This window comes from Gallinula chloropus (assembly GCF_964237585.1).
Source record: "Gallinula chloropus genome assembly, chromosome: 2".
NCBI lineage: Eukaryota > Metazoa > Chordata > Aves > Gruiformes > Rallidae > Gallinula > Gallinula chloropus.
The window spans coordinates 97,736,031-97,760,088 of NC_140086.1; the positions used below are offsets into that span (position 1 = coordinate 97,736,031).

At 42.1% G+C, this 24,058-nt stretch overlaps 1 protein-coding gene across 1 annotated transcript in view; it reads left to right on the forward strand.

Annotated features, from left to right (window-relative positions):
- The first annotated feature begins 358 nt into the window (after nucleotides 1-358).
- CDKAL1 (CDKAL1 threonylcarbamoyladenosine tRNA methylthiotransferase) overlaps nucleotides 359-24,058 on the forward strand; it is a 414,385-nt gene continuing 390,685 nt past the window's right edge. Inside the window, exons 1-4 of the mRNA XM_084280398.1 lie at nucleotides 359-397; nucleotides 1,502-1,539; nucleotides 2,216-2,385; nucleotides 4,869-4,981. Coding sequence (XP_084136524.1) covers nucleotides 2,219-2,385; nucleotides 4,869-4,981 — 280 coding nt within the window. The 5' untranslated portion in view covers nucleotides 359-397; nucleotides 1,502-1,539; nucleotides 2,216-2,218. The remainder of the gene's footprint in view (nucleotides 398-1,501; nucleotides 1,540-2,215; nucleotides 2,386-4,868; nucleotides 4,982-24,058) is intronic.

Here is a 24,058-nt window from a genome sequence, read left to right on the forward strand (position 1 = left end):
AGCCCTTACGGCTCTGGCAGCCCCTGTGCCCACCGCCCTCCGCTCCGGATTGGCCTCAGCTCTGGTCCTCCCTCACGTAGGGCGGTCTACCGGCGGGAGGAACGGGAGCGCCGGCCTGGCTGCCCGACACCTCGAGGTTCCCTCAGAGCCGGGCGGGACCGGCCGGCGCAACCCCCGGCTGCCGGCAGGGACGGTGCCCGTGGCCCCGCCCCGCCTCGCCCCGCCCCGCCGGGCGGCGCAGACGCGCTCGCTGTCGCGAGCCTGCGCCGTGGAGATCGCGGCACTGTTTAGGTCGCTGCCGGCCGCCGTCGCGGCCTTGCTGCGCGCGCAGGAGCGGGGCGGGGCGCAGCGGCCGTGATGGCGGAGCCCAGCTGAGGCGGTGGCGCGTCAGGCGGAGGTGGGTGTCTGGGCTCCCCGGCGGGGCTGCTCTGCCGCCTCACGCTGCTGGCGGCTGGGTCTCCCCCTTCCCTGCCCGGCTCTGCTGCTGTCCCGCGCCCCTGCCCTCTGCGGGGCCTCCCGGGGCTCCGCGTTAGAGCCGGGATAGGGAGGCGTCGCTTCTGGCGGGAACCCCCGGAGCGCTGGGCGGCCGGCTGCCTGGCCGGCCCGCGGCTCGGGTGCCGTCGGGGGATGGAAGCCCCGTGGGCGCCCAGCCGACCTGTGCTCCGGGGCGCCCCTGGTCTCGGCCGGCGGCAGGCGGCGGCCTGGCTGCGCGTCAGGCTGGCGCTTGCCCGCGGGCGCGGAGCCGCGGGGCCCCGCGGTGAGCGGAGCCGAGCCGAGCGGCGGTGCGGTCCTTGTTCTGCGGTAGCGCCGCAGTTTGTCTCTGCGCTACGTGAGCCTGGGGCTGGCAGCCCGCGGCCTGGCAGCCCTGGGGCACCTGTTGGCAGGTAGCGGTAGGAGCAGCCCTCCTCCAGCCGGGTGGGAGCTTTCTCCGCGGGAAGCGGTGCCCGGAGGATCGGGGGTAGGGGGGTGGGGGGTGTGTGGTGGGGTGTGTGACAGAAATAGACGGGGGCAGAGGAGGTTCCGTTTGTGCCAGGGCAATTCTGTTGTCTTTATTCACTGGCAATTGTGTGGTAAAGAGCGATGTGAAGTTCTGCAGGTGCAGCCTGGCAGTATATGGAGAAGGCTGTGTGAACTGGTGAGTTTAGTATTGCCCCTTGTTCCAGTCAGTCTGTCAGGGCAGCTGCAAGAGTGTCTGTCAGCTTACAGAGAAGAGATCTCATGTGCACGCATGGGGCTAGTGCAGATAGCAAGTAATCTGTATTAAAAGCACTGTGTTTGTAATAAAGAACAAGTTATAAATGCCTTTAGCTGAAGTTCACTGTTAATCTCTTCCATTCAAAATTTGAAACTCATGGAAGACAGAAAACTGGAGGAGGTCTGAAAGGACTTAAATGCATCCAACCTTAACAAAAAAGATTAAGAGGCACAAACAGATCAGTGTCTTTGCTAATTTTTTGCTTGTTCATGCCATTTTAATTTTTTTTCTATTTTTTTTCCCCAGGATTATTACCTAGGAGGATATAGACCTTGCTTAATAAGGTATAAATGTTACTTCAATTGTCGTCTTTATTTGTGACCCTCTGAAACAAACTGAACTTACATATTTTGCTAATGAATGACTTAATGTCCTGATGGATGAAGTGATTCAAGTGAAAGGCCTGTGGGATCAGGAATTCTCAGAATAGATCTGTGTTTTTTGTTGGTGGGGTTTTTTTTGTTTGGTTTTGTTTTCTTTTTAAGGGACTTTGGGCACACACTGAAGTACTGTGCACCTATTTTAAGCACATAAGCAAAGAGCCAGAACAGCCGCTGAAGCAGACACTTAAATGCTGGGTCTTTCATTGTTCTCCTGTGATGTGAGTGGAAGCATATTTGTTACATAACATGAGCTCATTGTTTTGGCTGTGATGCTTGACATGGTTAAGATTACTTGTGTCTTGGATATGTCATGTCAGAGGAGCTACAGGGCTTTTGAGTTAGAATATGATAAGGTACAGATTATTTAAAAAATAAGGTATCTATAGTTTGTGGCTTCCTCACTGCCTCTGAGATCTTAGGGGAAGAGGGCATTAGAAAATATTCCTGGATAGTTTGTTGGTTTTTGTAGTCATTGTCTCTCATCTGTATGACACATGGCAGGTATCACATAGAAACACTTGTGACTTCTCTTTATGAGAAGACGTCTGCTAATACCAGTCTTCTCTAATGCTTCTAGAAGATGCCTGCTGCCTGTGATTCAGTGCTTGAAGATATTGAAGATATTGTGTCAGCAGAGGATGTGAAACCCCAGGATCGGCAGTTTGTGAGACAGAATGTTTTCCCAAAAGTGAGAAAACGCAATTCCCGGAAAAATGTTCAGGCAGATGATGATCCTCCAAGTGACAGGTAAATTCTTCCCTCAACCCTGTCTTGTTGGTTTTCTTGTATCTTGGTGTGCACTGTCAGCTTCTAAAAATAGTGTGGAAGCTCTAATTATCCCATAATGTAGAATCTGAATACAAGGTTAAACATTGAGTAAAAAATGCAAAATGTAGTGATAATGAAAAATAAATCCCAATTTCTTGGCCTGGACAACCTTTCTCTAGGGGCTTTTAACTGATTAGTGTAGTAATCAGACTGGAAAAATGGTACCCGTTAGTTACATGTAAAAGCTTAAAACACTTCTGACAAATTTCTCCGCTTTTATTTAAGGAATTAAAGTGAAGCAGACATCTTCACAATGCAGTCTGGCAGTAGCCTTTGGATATTTGGACTGAGAAATACAAACAAAATTCTTAGAATCACAGAAGGTTTGAGTTGGAAGGGACCTAAGGAGGTCTTTTCCAAACACTTTGCTCGAGCAGAGCCAGCTGGAACTGGCTGGCCAGAACTGTGTAGAAGTAGGTGTTTTGTTTTGGGGTTTTTCTTGGCTGTCTGTAAAGAGAGAGATTCTACCACATCCCTGGGTAACCTGTGACAGAGCTTGGTCACCCTCACAGTGAAAAAGTGTTTCCTGGTGGAAACACAGGAAGCCTCCTGTGGTTTGGTTTGTACCTGTGGCCTCTGGTCCTGTCACTGGGCATCTCTGAAAAGAGCCTGGCTCTGTCTTGTTTGTACCCTCCCTTCAGGTACTTATAGACCTTGAGAAGATTCCCCTGAGTCTTCTCCAGCCTGAGCAGTTCCAGCTCTCTCAACCTGTCTTTTTGAGAGATGCTCCAGTTTTTCTGTCTCCTCCATGGCTCTTTGCTGGACTGTCTTCAGGGCCCAGGGACTTGGATATGACCAGTTTGCTGAAGTGTTCCCTGACGTGATCATCTTCCAAGTGTGTGTCTTCCTTGCTTCAGTCTTCCCACCTGGCTTCTGGAACCAGGGGTTTCCAAAGGCTATACCTTTTGTATGTACATCCTGGAAGTGGTACAGTGAGACTTCTTTTGAACTTACTGTTTTATTTCAGCAGAAATATTATGTAAGAGCTACAGAACATGTCTCCACCAGCCCCTCCTCACTGGTGAGAACAAGGTCCAGTATGGCACCTCTTCTTCTGGGGTCTGCTGTCACTTGGAGAATGGAATAGTCATAAACTCATTCCAGGAACCTTCTGGATTGCTCATGCCCTAATGTGTTGTCCCTCCAACAGCTATCTGGGTGTTTGAGGTCCCCCTTGAGGACCAGGTCTTGAGGATATGTGCCTGCTCCTATCTGTAGGACCTGCTCAGTCTTCCTGGCTGGGTAGCCTGTAGCAAATCCCCACTGTAGGGTCCCCTGTCCCTGCCCTCTCTTTAATCCTGACCTATGGTCAGCTCTTGGTCATCTCCTCGTCCATCCCCAGATGGAGCTCCATGTACACCAGCTGGCAGCTGATGAAGAGGGCAACATCACCTCTTCTCCCCTGCCTGTCCTTCCTAAAGAGCCTGTATCCTTCCATTCCCACATGTGTCCGTGGTGCCAGTGAGATCACAGTGCTGAAGGTATCTGCGCATCTCTAACTCTTGTTTGTTCCTTATGTTACATGTGTTTGCTTAGAGTCATTTGGGCACCCAAGGAAGCTGATTTACTAGCTGGAGTGGCTGCACTTCAGGTGCTCTCCTTCTGACCTGTCATCCTTCTCCTGGATCCAAACATCTATGGCTGTCACTGGCATCAAACTATTAGGAATGGGATGAATTGAGGTTCCCCTCCTACAGCAACTTTAAAGTCATCTTCACCAGCTTCAGCTGATGACTGAAGATACTCTTCCCCTTCTCTGGGCATGGACCTATCAGCCCCCAGTAGATGAGCTTCTCAAAATGAGTCCCATGCTCTGAGTAGCTGAACCCCTGGCTTCAGGGCTCAGTGCAGTCACTTGAAGGACACTTGTAAAATGATATGATAATTAAGAGAGTTAATTATTTGGTTTTGGTGTTTGTGGTGTTTTTTTAACATGACTGCAGTGTACTGAATCTCTTCTTATCCTACAGCTCTGTACCTTTCCCACTAATAAAGACTTTTCTTGCCGCTTGTGGTGGATTGACTGTGGCCAACTGCTTGAGTGGCTACTTGCTAACCCCTCCTTCTGGTAGGCTAGGGGACAGAATTGGAAGAGCCCAAGCAAGAAAACTTGTGGGTTGAAATAAAGACAGTTTAAGTGAAGGAAAGGATAGGTAAAAGCCCCAAGTGATGCAAAAGCAGTTGCTCACAGCCTCCCACAAGCAGAATGATGCCCCGCTAGTCTCAGAACAATAGCAGTGGCTAATTTGGAAGGACCAACCCCCTGTTTTTCTATTGCTGAGCGTGATGTCACCTGGTTTTATTTTATGTTTTGAGAACTACAATTGAGTGTGTTCAGTGGGTTTAAAGAGGAAACTTGTTTGTCTTTTAACTTGTCCTTTCCATTCATTTTTATTGAACAGCATTATTCCTGGTGTTCAGAAGATCTGGATTCGTACATGGGGATGTTCTCACAATAATTCCGATGGTGAATACATGGCTGGGCAGCTGGCTGCATACGGATACAAAATTACAGGTAACAATATCAGTGGTGAATGTTTAGAGCTGTCAAGCTGTCATCAGATCTTCTCAGTCTTAATTACACATTTTTAAAATCCCCCTTTGATCTCTTTCTGGTTTGAAGGTGACGAGGGAAAGTGTTTTCTTGGCGTTAAACAGCGTGATTACAAGATGAGTGCTTTCTGACTGGTTGGGTTTTCTTGATGGGGCAGCTGTCTACTAGGTGTCACACAGTGGCTTTTGGGGGCATTTTACTTGCTAAGCGTCAGTGAAAAGTTTTCATAAGAGTGGAAGGGAAAGATACTCTCTTGGCTGGAATTTAGCTGCTTGTCTGATTGTAATTAATGGAACCTGAGAGAGAGGAACTGTGTTGTTACTTAGTGATGTGTGTGTTTGCTGCTTGAGCAGAGGTGAAATTTTCCATGTCAATGACCCTTTGTTTCTGGAGGGACTGTCAGTATGATGGAGGTGGGATGATACAGGACTGTAGCTGGTAGACTTAGAAGAACTGCAAATGCTATTTCTCCTTTCCTTCTAAATACTTTAAAACATTCCCCATCATCTTGTTTTGCTTCCCCAACCCTAAACATAAAAACCAAACCCCGACTTGTAGTTGTGCTGGCCGCATTTAATCTCCTTAATGTAAAACATGGTGAAAGAAAAGCTGCAGAAAGCTGAAAATTAATGTCATGTTTCCATGGAGAATTGGTCTGTCTTGCATTTAAGGTTGTGTCCTGCTTGTACTGAAAGACTGCAAAATTGTCTTTAATGACATTTTTTAAAGTATTTTATTCCTGATTTCGCAGAATTCTTGTTTCTCTTCTTGACCATTTCATGACATTGTTAAAGTTACATCTCATTTTCCTTTTATTGCAGTTGAACTTTCTGTGTCTAAATAGAAACTAGATACTGAACTATTGAAGTACTGAACTATTTTTTAGGTAACCCAGGTGGTTCTTTACTTGGTAGTGCAGTGCTGGAGTAGGTAACTTCTTTTCATAGACAAGTGGAGTGCTGGTCCAAAAAGCTTTATTTGTGACAACTATTTGTGTAAGATTACAAATGAGTCTTCATTCTTTTGTCTTGTTATGGCTTTCTTAAATTTAGCTTCTCTTTATCATAATTTTTCTACTGCATAGCATTACAGAAGCTACTTCTGGCTTCTCAAGATTTGGGTGCCTGTCCTGTGCTCTTGGATTTTTATTGGGAGAAATATAAGAAAAATGCAGCGGAGGGAGGAACTGCCTAAAGTTTTTAAGTACCCTCTCTTTTTAAAAAATGAGGTATTCAGAACTTTGGAATAGAAATAAGTCTACTTATAGAATCTGAAACTTGGAACTAAAAATTGAGCTGAAGTTGTGATAGCTGGGACAGGAAAACCTGTGGGGTAATTTTAGTCATTGTATGTAAAATTGACTGTCAGACTCTGGTCACTGTTAAATTAATGCCTTGGTTTAGCTCTTTGAGTGTGTACACATACACACACACATGTTAAATCAAACAAATAGCCCAGTGCTGAGGTGGCAGGCAGAAATTACCCAGTAGGGTTTCTTATTTGTGAAATTAGGCACCTTCTTTTTAAACTGAGACATTTAAGGACCTCTGGAAACTTTAAATGAACAAAAACATTTGCTACAAATTCTGCTAATGCAAATTTTTACCAATCCATCTATCTAATGTTCCCCCTTTATCTCCTGTTAATGAAGCTGGAACTGAGGACAGCAGGAACCACAGCAAGTGTGGTGGCTGTGTGTGAGAATCTGAGGTGGTGAGGAAAGCAACTGCCTGATCAGTGTAGCGATGCTTCTGGTGACAAACATTTATACAAGTGTGCTGTTGTTGCTTGGGTTGCTGGTAAAGTCTCTTGGGGTTTCATGCTGGGACCAAGCTATTGAATGTCTTCAATGGGCTTGGAAGACAGGATGTTCTGTACCTTGAGCAAGTTTGTAGGGTGTGCTGAAGTGGGGAAGTGGTTGGTAAGCTGGAAACCAGTGCTCTGGTTCAGAGGGACCTTAATACATTAGCAAAAGGGCTAACGGAAGCGGTATGGCATTGAGCAAAGGCAAGTGCAAGATCCTGGGGTTGGTGTAACCCCAGCTAGTGGTAAAGGTGGGGCTGGGCAGACTGACTAGAAAAAGCAGCTTAGCAGAAAAATACTCAGTGATTGATGTAGGTAAGAAGCTCTACGTGAGCCAGCAATGAGCTCTTGTAGCCAAGAAGGTGAACTGCATCCTGGGTTGTGTTAGCAAGAGAGTAGCCAACAGGCCTGGGAAAGTCATCCTTCAGCTCTGCTTGGAGCTTGTGAGACAGCATTTGAACTCCTGTGTCCAGTGATCCAGCTTGGACCCTTTTGGACTCCCCAGGGAAAGAGAGAGGATGATGTAGTGGAATGAGTCCAATGAGGGGCCACAGAGATGGTTAGGGAGTTCATGATGGATATGGAGAGCCTGGGAAAGACTGTGTTTCTTCAGCCTTAAGAGGAGAAGGTTTATGGAAGATCCTAGCTGCAGACAGCAAAACACAGTAGGAGGGTACAGAGAAAATGGAGTCAATCGCTTGTCAAAGGTGTCAGTGAGACAGAAGGCAACAAAGTCTTGCTCTTCATGAAGTGGCAGTTAAGATTTTCAGCATCATCAGCATATGTGTTTTCAGTGCGTAACTTCTTTCTAATGCTGCCCATCATTCCATAGAGGAGATGCCAATATAGAAAGTTTCCCAACATTTCTCAAGGGTGCATTTTTTTGGGTTGTTTTTGCTTTAAATTTTAAGAAATGGTGTTGGACTTTTTTTTCATTATTTCTAGCAAGCTGTTTGAGAAGTTCAGATAGAATGTCAAGAAAGGATTTAATCTCTCTTTTTCCTATACAGTGAAATAGTAAATATTGCTTAATATAATCCATATTTCAAATGTTTATTGAAGTTAATACTGTTTACACTATGCAAGAAGTAACAAAAAGGTGTTTTGCCAGAGCTGATTTCCAAATCAGTGCCTCTGTTGCTAGATCTTGTTTACTGTAAAACTGTTATGAACTTGAGGAAAATACAGCAATACTAACTAAGGGGAAAGATGATCTGTTGTTGTCGTATCTCAGACACCTATTAGTTCAATGAAAGTGTTTTGATTATCCTGTTCCCTATGTGTTCCTAACCTTTGAGTCAACGCCACTTACTGAAGAGATGCTGGAATAAAGCTCTGGTTCTAGGAAATGAAATGTGACCTTTACTTGCAGTTCCTGCTCCATTATAAGGGAAGCAGTCAAGCACTGTTTCTAGTGCCTTCTGTCTAATTGCCAGATGGATTAAAAGTCAGAAGGAAGAAAAAGTAGCAGCAGAGTGACTTTTATTGCTAACTAGAAGTTGTAACAATGCAGCCTGCTCATGAGGTGACTTAGCCAAAACTGAACTTGGCTATAATGATGTCTTCTAATTGCAGAAGTAGTTTTATGACTTGTTGGAAAAATCTTATTCTGATAGTATTCCTTATCTCTCTCTTGCATGTTTCTACCCTGTTCTTGATTTAAGCCTTATTCAGGAGATGTAGAAGTCTCTACACCCCTCTCCTTCCCCCCCCCCCTTTTTTTTTTTTACTTGCCTTTCTTCTGTTTCAAAAATGTTCCTTCTATTTAAGCACCCTTTGTTGCTGTCAGGAGTGGCTATATCCAAAGGTGAAAACTGAGGGCTGTGCTACAGTTCCTCACAGCAAAGACTGCCTCTGTTTGGGGAGAGACAGCAGTGTGAATTGGCAATACACAGGTATTACAGTAACACCAAAGCTGATTAAAAGTCAGGAACTCCATCAGCCAAAAAAAAAGTGCAAAGGGAAGGCAGCAGCAGAGCCAAACCTATTTTTGTATCTGCTTGTACAGTGTGGAGGTGGGCTGTATTGCAAAGAAATCTTGCATACCATCCTGTGAGAACACAAAGCTCCTTTGTTAGCCTGAGCAGCACAGAAATGTGTGGACCAGCTGCTGTCAGTGTAGGGCTGTACCATGGTACTTGTTCTGTAAACAATGTAGCTCATGGTGGCTTTAGTGGTTCTAAAACTGGTTTTGGTTTCTTGGCGGCACGAATTGTATCACTTAGATATGCCTGCAGACCTACTGGAGTGTTCCCTTTGAGATATACCCTGGAGGAAGAAACTCCTGGTGCAAACAAATAATGCCTGCTGTGGAAGAAAGGAAGTGGGAAGGCTGGGAGTTCTCAAATACTGGGAGTCAGATATCTGGGAGGCGAGTTGGGTATGTCTGCCACATAACAGGGAACCCAGCATGTGCAGTCAGGCATACCCTACAACTACCTGAAGGGAGGTTGTAGAGGTGGGCGATGGTCTCTTCAGCCAGGTGACAGGAGATAGAACGAGGGGAAATGGCATGAAGCTGTGCCAGGGCAGGTTTAGATTGGATATTAGAAAAAATCTCTTACTGAAAGAGTTGTCAGGGCCTGGAACAGGCTGCCCAGGGAAGTGGTTGAGTCACCTTACTTGGATGTGTTTAAAAAAAGGGTTGATGAGTTATTTAGGGATATGGTTTAGCATAGGATGGGAATGGTTGGACTTGATGATCTTCAAAGGTCTCTTCCAACCTTGTGATTCTGTGATAGAAGGAATTGACTTCTGAAGCAGGTAGTTGTATTAGTATTTGTTGGCATCTGTAGGTTTCTGGTTCTGTGGAATGAATGGGGTGTGACCCAGCTCTCTTGAACACATTTTGATGTATCAAGCTTTAGGTATTCTTGTTATTTTGTGATAACTGCTTTTGGCTTGAAGTGTGCTCAGGTCAAAGGTTTTCTCAGTCATTGTAAAACATGCTGGGAGGGAAGACACAAACAGTAACTTTTCCTGTTTTAATGAGGAAGCAGAAACTGTTATTAATAAATATTCAGCAAAACTAAAGCAGTAACAGGTTATCTACTGCTAACATGGAACTCTCTTCCTCTGTAGCATAGGGTTCTAAAAGCAAAAAGGGGTGGGGCTGTTTTGTTGCAGATTTAGTGGGTTTGGTTTTGATTTTAGCATGTAGAAGCTGGTTATGTTACAGACCTACAGTTTACTTGTGCAGTTTCAGTCTAATCTTTGTTCAGACATCCTCTTTGCTCTCTTGTGCAAATTATATGCAAGTTTCTTGGATGGAAAGGTGCTGTATTTTTCATGGGTTCCATCTGTAGTTCTAAAAAACCCACCTTACTCCATTACTGTGATTATGGTATTTGTTGGTGAGACTTGCCAATTTCTATTGAAGCTTAATGTTTACCACATTATGTCTTTTAGATCCTAAATTCACTGTGCAGAGAGCTTATGTATTGCTCTAAAGCAAATCTAAATATTGTGAAATACTGTTAAATAAATGGTCTAGTTTTTATTGTCCTACTTGTTAATTTTCTAAATGCTTGTTAGTTTTGTTTACTAGTGGATATAGTTGAGGTATCCCTGGGACTGTCCATTTACTGAAACAGTAAATTTGAGTAGAAGGTCAGCGATCAGGAAGAATAAATTCTCTGATCAACCTAAGACCTTATGTTGACAAGAAGACTGATGCTGTTGAAAGCAGATGTTTGAAGCAGGTGGAGTAGCACAAGCTTATGTAGACTTCAGCATTCAAGTGCATTGCCTAGTGTTTGCTGTGCTGCCTAAACCCTGCTTCCCTACTTTGGACATCCTCCTAGAGACAGAGCAACAGGTGCTACAGCATCAACTTTATTCATCCAAGTGGAAAATAAAGAAAATGACTAACATTGTATGGGCACTGACTTCTCCTGAGTTGCAGTTCAGCATCTGGTGCTTTAACTGTTTTTAACAGTACTTTTCTACTGCTCAATAAAATGTTAATAATTTTAGATCTTGATTTTATTTTGTTGTCCTAAAGTAGAGGTCTCTTGCACAGCTTACACTATATGTTTAAGGTAAAATTAATTTGTGTAGTAATTGATGAAGTATTTTTACTAAGGTTTCTTCTGGCTTTTGGTGTATGCTCTTAGATCCAGCAGTAGCTCTTTCCATTTTTCTCGCTCCACCGTGCTGATAATGCTTCTCTGTTTCTCCATAAGTAAAATAAACAGTAGTGATTACCATGTAATTCTGGGGTGCTATGAGCTGTCTCATTGTGAGATATTTTTAGTATTGCTTTTTTTAAGCTAAGAAGCGAATCTTTATTAGCTGCTTGTGAAGTGGTTGATACTTGGTCTTAACAATCAGATAATTCAAGTTTAGTCTTTCCTTCTAGATTTGTAACTTTCAAATAGTCCTGATTGCAGTGCTGATTCAGGAAAAAAGCTATTTCACAACTTTTGTTTGTGGGGGGTGGGAGGTTTAAATAGACAAAATAACCCAAGCTACTTTTCTGATGATGTTTCTGTTTTCTCTGGCAACTTGCAATCCTGAAGCTCCCATCATCTGTGAAGCAGCTGAGCAATGCAGAAAAGTGAACCAAGGTTTAAATCCTGTGGCATTTTATCTCCTAGCTGAAGAATTCCACTTGTGTCTGTAACTTGGTGAATCACAGGTATCTCCTGCAGATTGAGACTGACTAGTAATCTGGATGTAAAAGCTTTCAGTTGTTGATAATGAGTGAGGCAGTAAAGGAACTTACTTCTGTACTTTTTTGTTAAAGCAAGATAATTCTCTGAACAGTTCCATTGATGAGGCCTTCTGCTTTCAGAAGGTCTAAGTTGCTGCTTGTCATAAATTTGCTGTGTATTTTAGTACTGGGTGCTGTGGCCTGAAAACCCTTCTCTGTTATGTGCAGAGGGTGCTTGGGATGTGGTGGGTTTTGTTATGTTTGGTCTTGGTCTGAAATAATTGTTACAGTTGGAACTATCAAGAACCATCTTCCAAGGAGATGTCAGAGCTCTTGTCAGCAGTGTGGAATCTGAAACTTGAGCGGTGGGATGGTTGAGAGGATGAGGAGAGAGGGTGAAATGGGTCACAGAGGGAAAAACGAAGGATGGAACAGGTAGGATTGCATGAATGCAGATGATCAGGGTTTCACAGGTTTTTTTTTTTTGGAGGACTGCAGGTGTTCCCAGTGCAGCCTAAAGTGTTCTGTCAGGCAATGAATTGGGATGATGTGTCTGGATATTGTTGGAGTGTTTTCTTACAGTGTAGGGTTTTGTAACATCACGCTGTGACTCATGTGCAGCAGTGTATGTTCCCTAGGTCTCTGTAAACTAACATATAACTGTGGCTTTGGCAGCTGCATATTCCTGTATTACTGCTCCTGTGTTCCCTGTAAAACTTCCTAGGATGTGTGTTTAGAGTTCTGTTACTTATCACCTCTGACTTGTAACACTGTGTAAGATATATGACCTCTTTGTGAGAAGTTTTTCCTACCTGAGCTTCCTCAGCATCGGTTTATTCCCATTGGGCAGCTTTCTCTTAAGTGGAGTATCTACCTTTGAGGATGTTGTCTCTGTTACAGGATAGAACTCCTCTAACTGTCAACCTGGGAAATAATCCCTTTTTATGGGGATTTTCCCCCTCATAATGGTGTCCTATATCGTTGATATTAGAGCTTGATCTGACAAGTGTGTACTGTTTATGTTGTTTTTTTCTTATCCCACTTAAGATTACCTATTTTACAACACATCTAAATAAAATCGTTTTCTTCTTTTCCTTTTAGTAGTTTTCTTTCACAGTCACAGAGCTGGCAACTGGAAGCTTGGAGCAGGCCTGACAGCCTAAATAAATCCTACATGCACAGTATCTTCAGAGACACTGGTAGAGAGATTACATAGGTAAATGTAAGCATGCCTACACGGTTAGGATTAATTCTGAGTGGCAAAGCAATATTCTGCATGCTCCAGTGGCTGCGCAGTAGGGTTTAGTCCTAGCCATGCTGAACCTCATGTAATCCAGAAGAATGAGTATGAAGAGGATTGAACCATGAAAGGTGAATTTCAACTTCTGATAATGTGCATCCTCGTATCTGGAATGTGTCCCTGTAGTAGATGGTTAAGCAATCAGTAAATGAAGCATAACTAGCCATGATGAAGTGAATTCAACATAGACATACGGGTCACGTAGAGCTCTGTAGAGTGCTCTGAGACCTGAGTTTCACATATCTCATGTTTGTTTTCTTTTCCTGTGCTGCAAGTATGAGTTTATAGAAGATTTATGAAAGCTAGTGGGAGAACAGACTAGACTTTTGAAACCTGAAGAGATTTTTTTGACTACCTACTCTGAGAGGTAGGAGCAATACCATGTTTTGATCAGGCCATTTGTAGTAACATCGACGGCCGACTAGTGCTTACTGCTGGCTCTTGCCGTAATTTGGCTAGGGTTTCATTTGCTAATAAGGCTGAATAGTTCACTTAGCTGCTAGTTGCTTGTTTCTGACAAGTTGCTAATTAGGACAAAGTTCTCTGAGCTTGCTGTGGTCAGCCTGCCTTGTGCAACTTTGCTTTGAGGTGCTTTCAACAGGTCTTTGGGAATGCTTTTGTTTGACGGTGTGGGGACTTGTAGGTGTGTGAGCCGGTATTGCTGGTGTTACTGTGCAGAGGCAAGACAAGCCTAAGTGAGTTAGCTTCTGGCTTGCTGCTGCTAACCATTTCAAATGTAGCACTACAGATCTTGGATTGTGTTATGTCTCTGAATACAGAGCATTAACCCGGGCAGTGCTCTCTGGCAGGCCTGAGGGTATTTTAGGAGACAAGACTGCCATGTGATTATGGAGGCTGGCTGGAGACAGGAGAAATTCACTGAACAGATAAACACAAAATTGGTTTTGGTGCGTTTCCATATTGAAAGGACCAAATAAGATATTTTTCCTTGCCTAACATAATTCCTATGTGGAATTTCTTTTTCCTTTTTCATGTGTTATGTTCCTGTGAGCCTGGTGTGTGTTCCTGTGCCTCCCAAGTTGAAGTACAGGTCCTGTCACCCAGCAAACAAGAGAAAGCAGACTTTAGATATTTCTCATCCCTCCCAGAATCCTGTCACATCCTTGGAGTGTGTCTGATCTGCTGCTGTCTTAGACTGTGCGTTTCACGTAGGAATTTAATGTTTTTACCTTTTCTTTTAAAGGAGAGCGCGCTGTGTCTCCCCAGGGCTGGTTGGCAGGAGCACGTTCAGATGTCCCCCTCGGGTATCTTTCTATCCAAAAGGTTGTACGGTTGTGCAGTAGTCACACCGGAACCGAGTCGGGGTACGGTAGAAGTCACAAGTCCAAACTACTACTTTTTCAGCAGAGGTGACGGTTTAAAATCGCGCGTGTTCGGGGCTGGGGTGCGGGGCCCCGGGGCTGGGGTGCGGGGCCGGTGGGAGCCGGGAGGCGGCAGCATTGGATAAGTAGTGCCGGGCTGGGCGCTGCCGCTCCTGGGGAAGGGGGGGTGGACGGGGGTGGCGATTAACCTTTTCCTTACTGGTGAGCTGTGGTGCTGGTTTGGTTTAGGGACACTGGATTATTATGCACATTTGAAGTGCAGTCATGTGCATTTAATTAAATCGGCTTTAATGAAAACTATTTGCTGCCAGATCCGTTTAGTTGGCAGCTTTGCTATTGACTGTTACAAGGTCTGTGTTTTGTACTTCTATCTTGTCTTAGAATTACCACTTCTTTAAGTTAGGCTTTGTGTTGGAGACTCCTCTTTCAAGGAGTCTCTGCTATGGGTGTGGGATTCGTAAAATATTGTCATTCCGAAAATTACCCCTTTGTGCTTGTTTACCTTGGGCAGGTTGATTTAGTTTATAGAAGGACTGCTGTATGAAACATTAATGGAGAATTTTGCTTGTAATGTTCATCATGCCCTCCTGCTTATTTTCATGTTAAGGGATGGTTTTAATTTAGTTTTATTTTAATAATCTTTTGTACACTATCTCAGAGTGTGTATTACACTAAGACACTCTTAGGGACTGCTGAGCAAATGCTACCTGTTGAAATGCATGACTGCTGCATAAGTGAAGCTAACTGTTTAGATAGCAATGTAAAGGCAGCTGGTGTTCAGCTTGGAAACTTCCCAAACTAGGTTTTCAATTTGTTTTGCTGATTTAATGTTTGGGTTATTTGTGGGGGTGTTTTGTTCAGTATTTTTTGGAGGTGGAAGCTTGCTTGGGGGCTTTTTATTTGTTTTGTTTGGGGTTTTTTTTTGAGGGGAAGAAGCCACTTGCTGTGAGTTAACATCATAAATTGAAGGTAGGTAAGGCCTGAATTTTGTATGTTGAACTTGAGGTTTGTGAAATTTTTTTTTATCTTCAGGAACTTCTGGGTTGTGTAAATATTTCTCTTTCTTTTTTTTTAGCTATTTTAAAAAAATTAGTTTTGTAAAGTCTTACAGCAAGTGATGTTGAAAATAGTGGAGGTAAATAAGCTGTCAAAGGGCAATCTTCCCAGGTGTGTGTTAGGAGCAGTAGAGGGTTGCACTGTGAAGTATCCAATTTTGCAGGGAAAGAGGGCTTCTGAAGTAACATTGGAGCAGACTCGCATGCTATTTGTATCCTCCTTACAGCAGACAGAGAATAACCATTGTGTCTTTAGTCCTGTTGTTTTCTGTGGCCTTGCTTGGGAGCTTGTTTTGAAATTAAGCAAGTTATGTGCAGGTTCTTCACCTTTCACAGAAGCTGAGGTGGCTTTTTTTTGGTCCCTGCAACACTATAGACAGTGTCTTTCACCTTAAGAGAAGTGCTCTGCATCTGAGAGATGCAGATAAATGACATTGCATCATAAAGCAGTGGTTTTGACTCTTTCATATTGTCATAACCTATTTCTGCAGTTCTTTGGAAGTTTCAACCTCATCCTAACCAGTTTCTGCGATTAGTATTTTTTCTTTCTTTTTCTTTCCTCTGTGCTTATTTTGATCCCTTGGGGCAGATGCTGTGACCAAGCACCCTTGGGGACCTGCAGCTGAGTTAGCTGGTGCAGTCTTTCCAGGGGTTCTGCTTGGCTGGGGTATGATGTGTCTGCAGAAATGCACATTCATGAATCCCGTACGCGCCTCTGTGCATCTTGTAGCACTTGTGTGATACCAGTTGGAGTTAACACGTGAGGTGTCAGGGCTGAGCAACAGGCTTCATCTGTTTAGGTAGAAGACATTAGTGTTTGTCTTGTGTGTCAAATCCCTGGCTTTGGAATTTGCTTACAGAAGGAAACTAAGCAGAAACTTTGACTTGAGGGACTATAAATAGGCTTTGAGTTAATTGTGCCAAAACTTTGAATTATTGCTGATTGGTACAAGACACTGGTGTAGGGAGAAGTGAGTTTTTTGGCTTGTGGTGTAATAGAAGACAGATCACTTGGCTGCTGATTTTATTAGGCATTTTAGACCCTCAGCTTTTGTTGGCTGGGCTTTAAGGGTAAAAGTGTGTTTGCTTGTAATTGATTCCCTAAGTGACAGTGACTCCTGAAATTCTGTTTGTTTATGATTTGGCATTTTTCTCTGTCTTTATCATGCTTTGAAAATTTGACTTACCTTTGGCAAATGTTAATCTTCCTTTGTGAATGTAAAAATGTAGTTCATCAGATGATGGTAAATTTGAGCATCTAGTATGCATTTAATGAGAAGTTTGAGTCTTATGATTGGGAGTGATGGAAGGAGAGTATCAACTGAATTTTTTCTTTTGGTTAGCACGCTTCTAAAGCATATTAAGAAGTTTAAATCTGAGACAGTCACTGTAATATATTCTCAGTGGTTCCAAATACTCTTTGTAATGTTACAGTAGAACAGGAAAAACATAAATGCAGATTTTCATTAAAGAAGAAAAATGCCATTGGGTTTCTTTCTTCTGTTTAAGAAAGTGACTTTAACAACCCCCCTCTCCCCCCGACAACCAACCAAACAGAAAAACACAGTAAAATTATGGGAGGAAGGAGGAGTTTCTCCACCAACTTCTCACCATGTTCCAGTATTTAAAGGGTGGCTGTGAAGAAAGTGCAGACTGTTTTTGCAAGGTGTTACGTGAAAAAGATGAGGGGTAATGGTTGCAAGTCTTTTTGGGAAAACTAGTGTGTTTTCTGAATTGTCTTTCAGTCTATCCATGATTTTCCAAATACAAACTCAGCAGAGCAGAAAAACAGTGTTTTCTTCTGCTCATAGGCGTCAGTTCATTTACAGCTGTGGCTTTTCAGTGCTGTCAGTGGTTCCTCACTGACATTAACAACAAATGGATGCAGAGAAGCAAGGTATTCCAATCAGGATACTATATGAGCTAGCACCAGTACTTCAGCTTCCCCATCTTGAACAGTTTTATTCTAAAAACCCTCTCCAATGCATATTTTTCTACATAAGTGTATTTCAGTATTTCCCTTTTTGTTTACATTATTGATGCAATACTATTTCAAAATAAAGACTTTGATCTAGACTTCAGCTGTCTTGGGACCTAAATTTGAAGGTTTCATAAAGCATGTTTTGAATAAGGCATCAAAAAAAAAATCTATCAAGTGCCTATTTCTGAGAATTGTACACACTAGATAAGCGGAGTGATGCACTTGAAGGTTGATGTGAATAAACTGGTAACATCCAGAGGGGAGGAACAAGAAAGGTCAGAGATCTAGAGAACGTGACCTATGAGAAAAGCTTTTAGGAATTAGGTTCTATTTAGCCTACACACGAGATGCCTACAAGGAAGAGTGATAGCAGCATTCAAGTATGTGAAAGGTTGCTATGAAGAAGAAAAGAATCAGATGTTCTCCATATCCACTAAAGAAAACACAGGCAGCTATAGGCTTGAACTGTGTTAAAAGATTTAGGTTACACATTCGGGAACACTTTTCAACCAGAAAGGTAGTTAATCATCCCAAACGGGTTATGAATTCTCCATCATTGGGGGTTTTTGACAACCAGCTAAAACAAATGTTGGGGAAAAGCTCAGCCCTGGGAAGAAAAGCTGAACCATGCAGGTGCCTTTTGCCCTGTGATCTATGACAGGCTGCAGCGGTCTAAGGGGAGCCTCTACCAGTCATGAACACAAACTTATAACCTACTCCCTACAGGTGGTCAGGGAAAACAAATCAAAATTCCTTTCCCAGTACTCTTCAGCATCAGTTTACACTCCAGAAACAAACCCCTCTCCCTGTACCCAGTGCCTGGACTGCCCGCCAGCAGCGGAGTACCACCACATCGAGGTGCTGGTAGCCTACCAGAGCTTCTCTCCAACTTACTGAACAGCAGAGGTGAAACTTAAGTCACCTCGATTTAGGTGTATTTCTGCCTCATAATGTATCTGAATTGGATTCTACTGATTTATAGAGCTTCACAGTTTTTAAAGGATTTGCTTTTGTGGTGCACTCAGGGACACTGCTGCTGTTCAGAGTGGCAGTCAGTGTTCTAGCTCTTGTTAGTAAGAAACTCTGGATTGCAGAGTGAAAGATTGTCATTGCACTTCTGTTGTTAACACGTTTTTCTTCTGCTGCAATTTCAAAAATACTCTGGCACCATTTGTCTTATTTTTTTGACCATTGTAGTCTAAAATGTATTAGCTCCTGGGTTTGATTTACTGCAAAATTGGGCATCTATGGGATATCTATGCATCTGTATTAAGGCATTGCAAGAGGAAGAGGGCAGAACACTAACAGGGCTGAGTGTGCATGAGATGGCTCATCTTTCACTTAGCACCAGGGCTTACTTGGGGTGTTAAAGTATGTGCTTGTGAAACCAGAGCTTTAGGCTTGGAGTGCTTTGCTTTAGTGTTTTGTGCAGTGATTGATTTCTGCAAGTATTCTGTGCAACTCTCTCTGGTAAAGAACCCACCTTAATGTCAGTCTTTTGGGCCTTAAAGTATCCCTTCCCTCCCCCCCATTGTTGTGTTAGAAAACTCCAATTTACTGGTGTATGTAACTTTGGATGTGTCAACAGTTTTAGTTGTGACAAGGGGAGAAATCTTGGCCACTTAAATTTATTGAAGAAAAAAGTTGAGAAACATTAGATCAAAATTTAATTTATGTCAGACTCAAGTGAAGAGTTGTACAGGGATCTGTTACATTAGGAGTTCTGCTAATGCTTGCTTACCTTCTCCAGAATGTTTTAGGAGCTTTTTTTGTGGAAGTAATAAGGTATGAAAGAAAAGTGTTCTAAACACATTGCCCCCCGCACTTCCCAGCCGTTTTATGAGTCCAGGGTTTAGATTGGTGGGAGCGGTAGCACTTGGTGTAGATTCAATACACAGAGGTTTGCTTATAGCAATTGGACAGGCACCTTCACTTTGATTTGCTAAGAAGAGTAAGGAGTTGACAAACTATTTGGTATGTCAAACAATATCACAGAAACAGGCTTACTTAAGCTGCTGCTAGATGGCACTGTTTAACCGTGCTTCCTCCAAAATCATTGAAACATTTTTGAGAACCGTTTAAATTAACATTTAGGTTAAAAATGGCATTTTATTGAATTTTATTTTCAATTTAGTCACTTAATTGATCCCACTACAAATGATCTCTTGGCTTAGGGACTTATTTTGCATTGTTTTGAAAGGACTCAAAAGTTCAGAGGCAGCTGTAGCAAGTGAGGTAAAATTTTTGCTACGTTTCCCACACAGGTATTAATAATGCAGAAGCATTGCATACATTAGGCTTGGGTAAATATCCTAGAAGATTATTCAGGAAAAAATGAGATCCACCGTCAGTTTGAATATGGTCACAAAGGAAATAAGGAAATGAAGGGGTGATTAGTGCAAAAGTCTTTGGAGATTAGAGGGATTTGTATGATTTTTCTTAATTGATCACCATCCATGTGCGCTCATGCTAGTTACACCAACTCTTTATTTTCAGAACCTTAGCTAGGAAAGCTTAAAATTGTTGTAACTTTTTTTTTTTCTCTCTGTAAAACTGGATTTTTGGCTTCAGAATGACTGTGCCATATTGTAAGCACAGTAGATGCTCATTCATGGGGCATATCCTATCCGAATAAAGCCCATGGGTGTGGTACTGAGGCGCTTTGCACTGTGATGCAGCCGGGGTTTTCTGTGTCCAATCAGGCTGGCGTAAGGCGTTTTCATAGTGATCGGCGTTAGCAAGTGACTTTCACTGTGTGGAACTACAGTTTGCTAAGCAGCCCGTTGCCTTTCATGTAAGGGTTAAATACACTTTTATACATTTTTGGCAAGGCAGATTTTCATGGTTCTCAGGTATGTACGTCAGGAAAGTTTGCGTCTCCTAAAGATGCAGATTCTTCCAATGAAAGGAGAAAGTTCACTTCAGCTGCAGCTTGTGCTAGGTATCATTAAAGAACCCAACCAAACTCTAAAGGGTCTGTGGAGTGCAAAAATGGCATTTATGTTACCAGACTGCATGTTTTCTGTCTGCATGGATGAATTTTTTCATTGCTAAATATATTTTATTTGATTTTGTTCATTTTATTTTTGGCGGGTCTAGGGGGGAAGGGGAAACAAAGGTAGTTGCTGAATGCTGTAGTTATCTCTTGCTGTAATGTGATTACATGGATCATGCATTTATATAATTATTAGTTTGTATTCCTCATTTATTTACCAAGGTCTTTCTGGTTACTGTCTTTGTTCACACGTGTACTGGTGTGTATCAGTGTGTGTTCTCATTGTGTGTGTACATTTCTAGTTTGATTCGCCTCCCTAGCACTATGTGAAATAAATCACTTGATGAATTTGTACTTGAGGTTCCAGGTGTGCTACCCAGCACTCACCAAAGAGAAAACAGAAGATAATGCTCGATTCTTTTTTAAAAAAACCAAACAACTATAAAGCACTTGCAGATATTGGCACAGGGGATGTTTTTAGAGGGAGATTCAGAGGTAATGTTGAGAAGTTACTTTTGCTTTCTTCAGCTGCAACTCTGTTAAAACTGAGTTTTTGGTGAGACTTGGGTTGTGTTGAAGTGGTGTCACAAAACTGTGCACCAGAAAGAAACAGAAAACATTTTCTATTCATATGTAATTTTCAAGACAGTGAAGTCATGGGTCTGGTTCAGTTTGTTACCTAAGGCTGGGTGGCAAAAGTAAGATGTTTGTATCTGTGAACACTGGAAAAGCTAAAATCTGCTGTCCTAGGAGAACCTTTTCTCTGTTTAGAAAAAGTACCATAACCATACTATATATAGCCATAGCTGCTGATTCTTGATTGTGATGCAGTGATTCTAAAGCAGTTAAGTTTCAGTTTGAAGTGTGAAAGAATTAGTATAGTCTGGCTCTTTCTCTTATTTTGCAGGTTTTCACAGCCTTTGGTTTGAAGCAGTAAGGCATCTTCTAGGATGATTTAGTAACGCTTATTTGGTTCAAGTTGAGATCTTTAGATCTTTCCCTCTGTGTCTTGATTAATTCAGTTCGGCAAGAAAGTGGTTTAATAATGAAAATAATGTTTGGGGTTTTTTTGGGGTCCTTAGAGACCTGTGCCCAAATTGCAATTGTGATTCAAGAAGGTGTTTGCAATTTAGGGGATGTGCCTATCTCATACTTAATGGCCACTCGTAGTACAGACTGGAAACATTTCCCTAAACTTCAGCAAAAAATAAAGTTACACTCATGTGAACTGGGGTTGGGTTTTCTGAGCTCCCAAACACTAAGAAATGCCTTCTAATCAGCAGCTTGCCGCTGTAAAACTGTTTTAAGCTTTCATAGATGTATTTTTTTCTTTTCATTAATACAGTCTAGCTTTTTATAAAAACCATTCCATTCCCAGTAACACCTACTTCAGGTACCAGGAACTACGGATTACACTTTGATGTACAGAAACTGTGGAACTAGTTAATGTCTTTCTAACATCAAGGAGTGTGACTTAAATTGTGGTAGTTGATACCAAGTTGTACCCAGATACTTTAGACACGTTTCAGTATTAAAAACACATGTGCCATCTATGTTGCAAACCATATTCTCCATAAAATGATTCCTAAAATGAAAGATTTAAAGCCTGATGAATGAGGTGGATTTAAGATGTGTTTTAAATGGAACTAGTTATGTATCTTTTTCTATATGCTAAAGCATATTTTTTAACCTCTACAGAGTCTGCTGATATTTGGCATCACTTTCTCAGGCATTGCTTCAAAACTATTTTCGTCCTTGAAAGTAGAGTAGTGTCTTTTAAAGTGTCATTCTGGAGTAAACAACAGAGGTCTTTAGTCTTAAAAAAAAAAAAACCCCAACAAAGCAAATAACTGAAACAAGCAGTTAACTGTTAAAATGGGACTTTCCACCCTTGTTTAAAGATGTGTTTTATCTACTGTGTCAAAGTCCTAAGAAAAGGACTACCCAGGGAATGCTGAAATATGTATCAAAATAGGTGTGCAAGAGGCATTTTTACCCTACATCTTCAGATACATAGTTCAGGTTCCTAAGTTAAGTCTCATTAGCTAAGTGTAAAAATCCTTGATTTCCTGAAGCACCTCCTGGAGGTAAAGGAGTTCACTAGTGTTGGCTTTTCCCTTTCATTATACAGGGAGTTCTAACTCAGACACCTGAGAGAGATCCATAGTCACTGGTATGAATACCTTAGTTCTTTCTACCCTAGGTACTAATGCACTTTCTACACCTTATCTTCCCTCAAATTGCATAAATCCCTTCAATGTTTAGTCAGCCTTAGAGCTCTTCAGAGTTTTTGTGCATGTGGAGTGTGTTAATAAGTTACAATGGAAAGTCACATGGTCAGGCTAGCCATAAAATTTCAGTTCTGTTGAACTTTAAGTTTTGTATTTCTTGTTAGTTGAGATTATATTTGTTGGGAGGGTTCAGGATTTTGTTTCAAGTTCAGTGCTTCTACAAAGTGAATTAGTTGATTAGAAGATGGTCCTTGTTCCAGTTTTGTTTTACAAAGTGCAATTGCTGTGCCTTTCTGATGTGCCTTGTGTGATAATTTTTTCTCTAGATCTGTAGATCACCATTAAAGCAGAGAAGCAGGTAGATGGCTCTGAGACGTGTGCTGCAAAGCTCTCCATGCTTCTGACACTAGGTGGTAACTACTTATTGGACTGTCTTGCCAAGTGCTGTTAAAATATTATCTTTGTTTGGAAAGATGGAGATGCATCTGAGTAGTACCCTATATGATAAAAGAAACAAAACAAAAGTTGCAGGAACTAGTCTGTGGGACAACAGCAATCTTGTATGCTGTGATGCTGTGGAGTTATGAACATGTTTGGCAAACCAGTGCTCTGTTTTTGCTGAATTCAGTCCATGATGTCAAAATTCACAGATGCTTCATTTTCATGCCTTGTGAACTGAATACTTCTATTAATCCCTCGCCCCCCCCCTCCCCATTTGATGAATTTTAAATATTCCTAGTGATGACCCTGTATCTCAGGAGTTATCTTGACAAGATGTTTTAGTATTCTAAATGAATAGAGAAAAGATGAATGTGCTGTTTTATGAGTAGCTCAACGCAACATGAGTTAATAGACATTGTATGTAGATTTTCTTACTGCTTGGCAATGGATGTTTCTCAATAGGAAACAAAATGTTTCAAAATAGAAATGCATGATAAGATTATTTGGCTTGCATGTTTCTTTTGGCAACATATATACTTAGATATGTTTCTAGTTTTGCAGTAGACAAGCTAATGTTGTAAGTACCTGAGCTGTTTTGGTCAAAATGAAGTATAATGGTTTAGTGCCACCCATCAGAACAGTGCCCAAGGCATTCTGCCTGAGGAAGCAGAATGCTCCTTTGCTTCTGTTTACACTTGCAAAGGCTCATTACTCCATGTGCTGAAAACTTCCCAGGCATCTAAAGGCGAGCAGCTGTTGTAGAAGAAACTTAAATTCATGTGTCACTTACTGTTGTTTATAATATTTGAATTTTGAATTCTTAAGCAGCACCTGTTATCAAGGTGCCATCCAATATTGTTTGGCTAGCATGGAGAATGCAAACTTGCACCATGTATACACAGGAGGCTCATTAAAGATAATAAAAGTCTGTGTGGGATATAACGTTCTTTATATTTGCCTCTGGCTAGCTAGAATGTCCATCAGTTTGATCTGATCTTACTGTTCTGTAAAGGGGTGAAAGGTCTTCAGGATGTGTGCTATGGGTGGTTTTCAAGAAGGAAGGGATTAGGCTGCACTTTAAGTTTCCTTTCATGGAGGGTTGAGTGCAGAGAAACAGGTGGTTTCTGAAACATGGAGAGAGAATATTTTTAGAGGTATCATCATCTTGATGCTCCCCATGGGAGAGTTTTTGGTGCCTTTGTGGGAAAAATAATGAAAAAATAATATTAATTCTG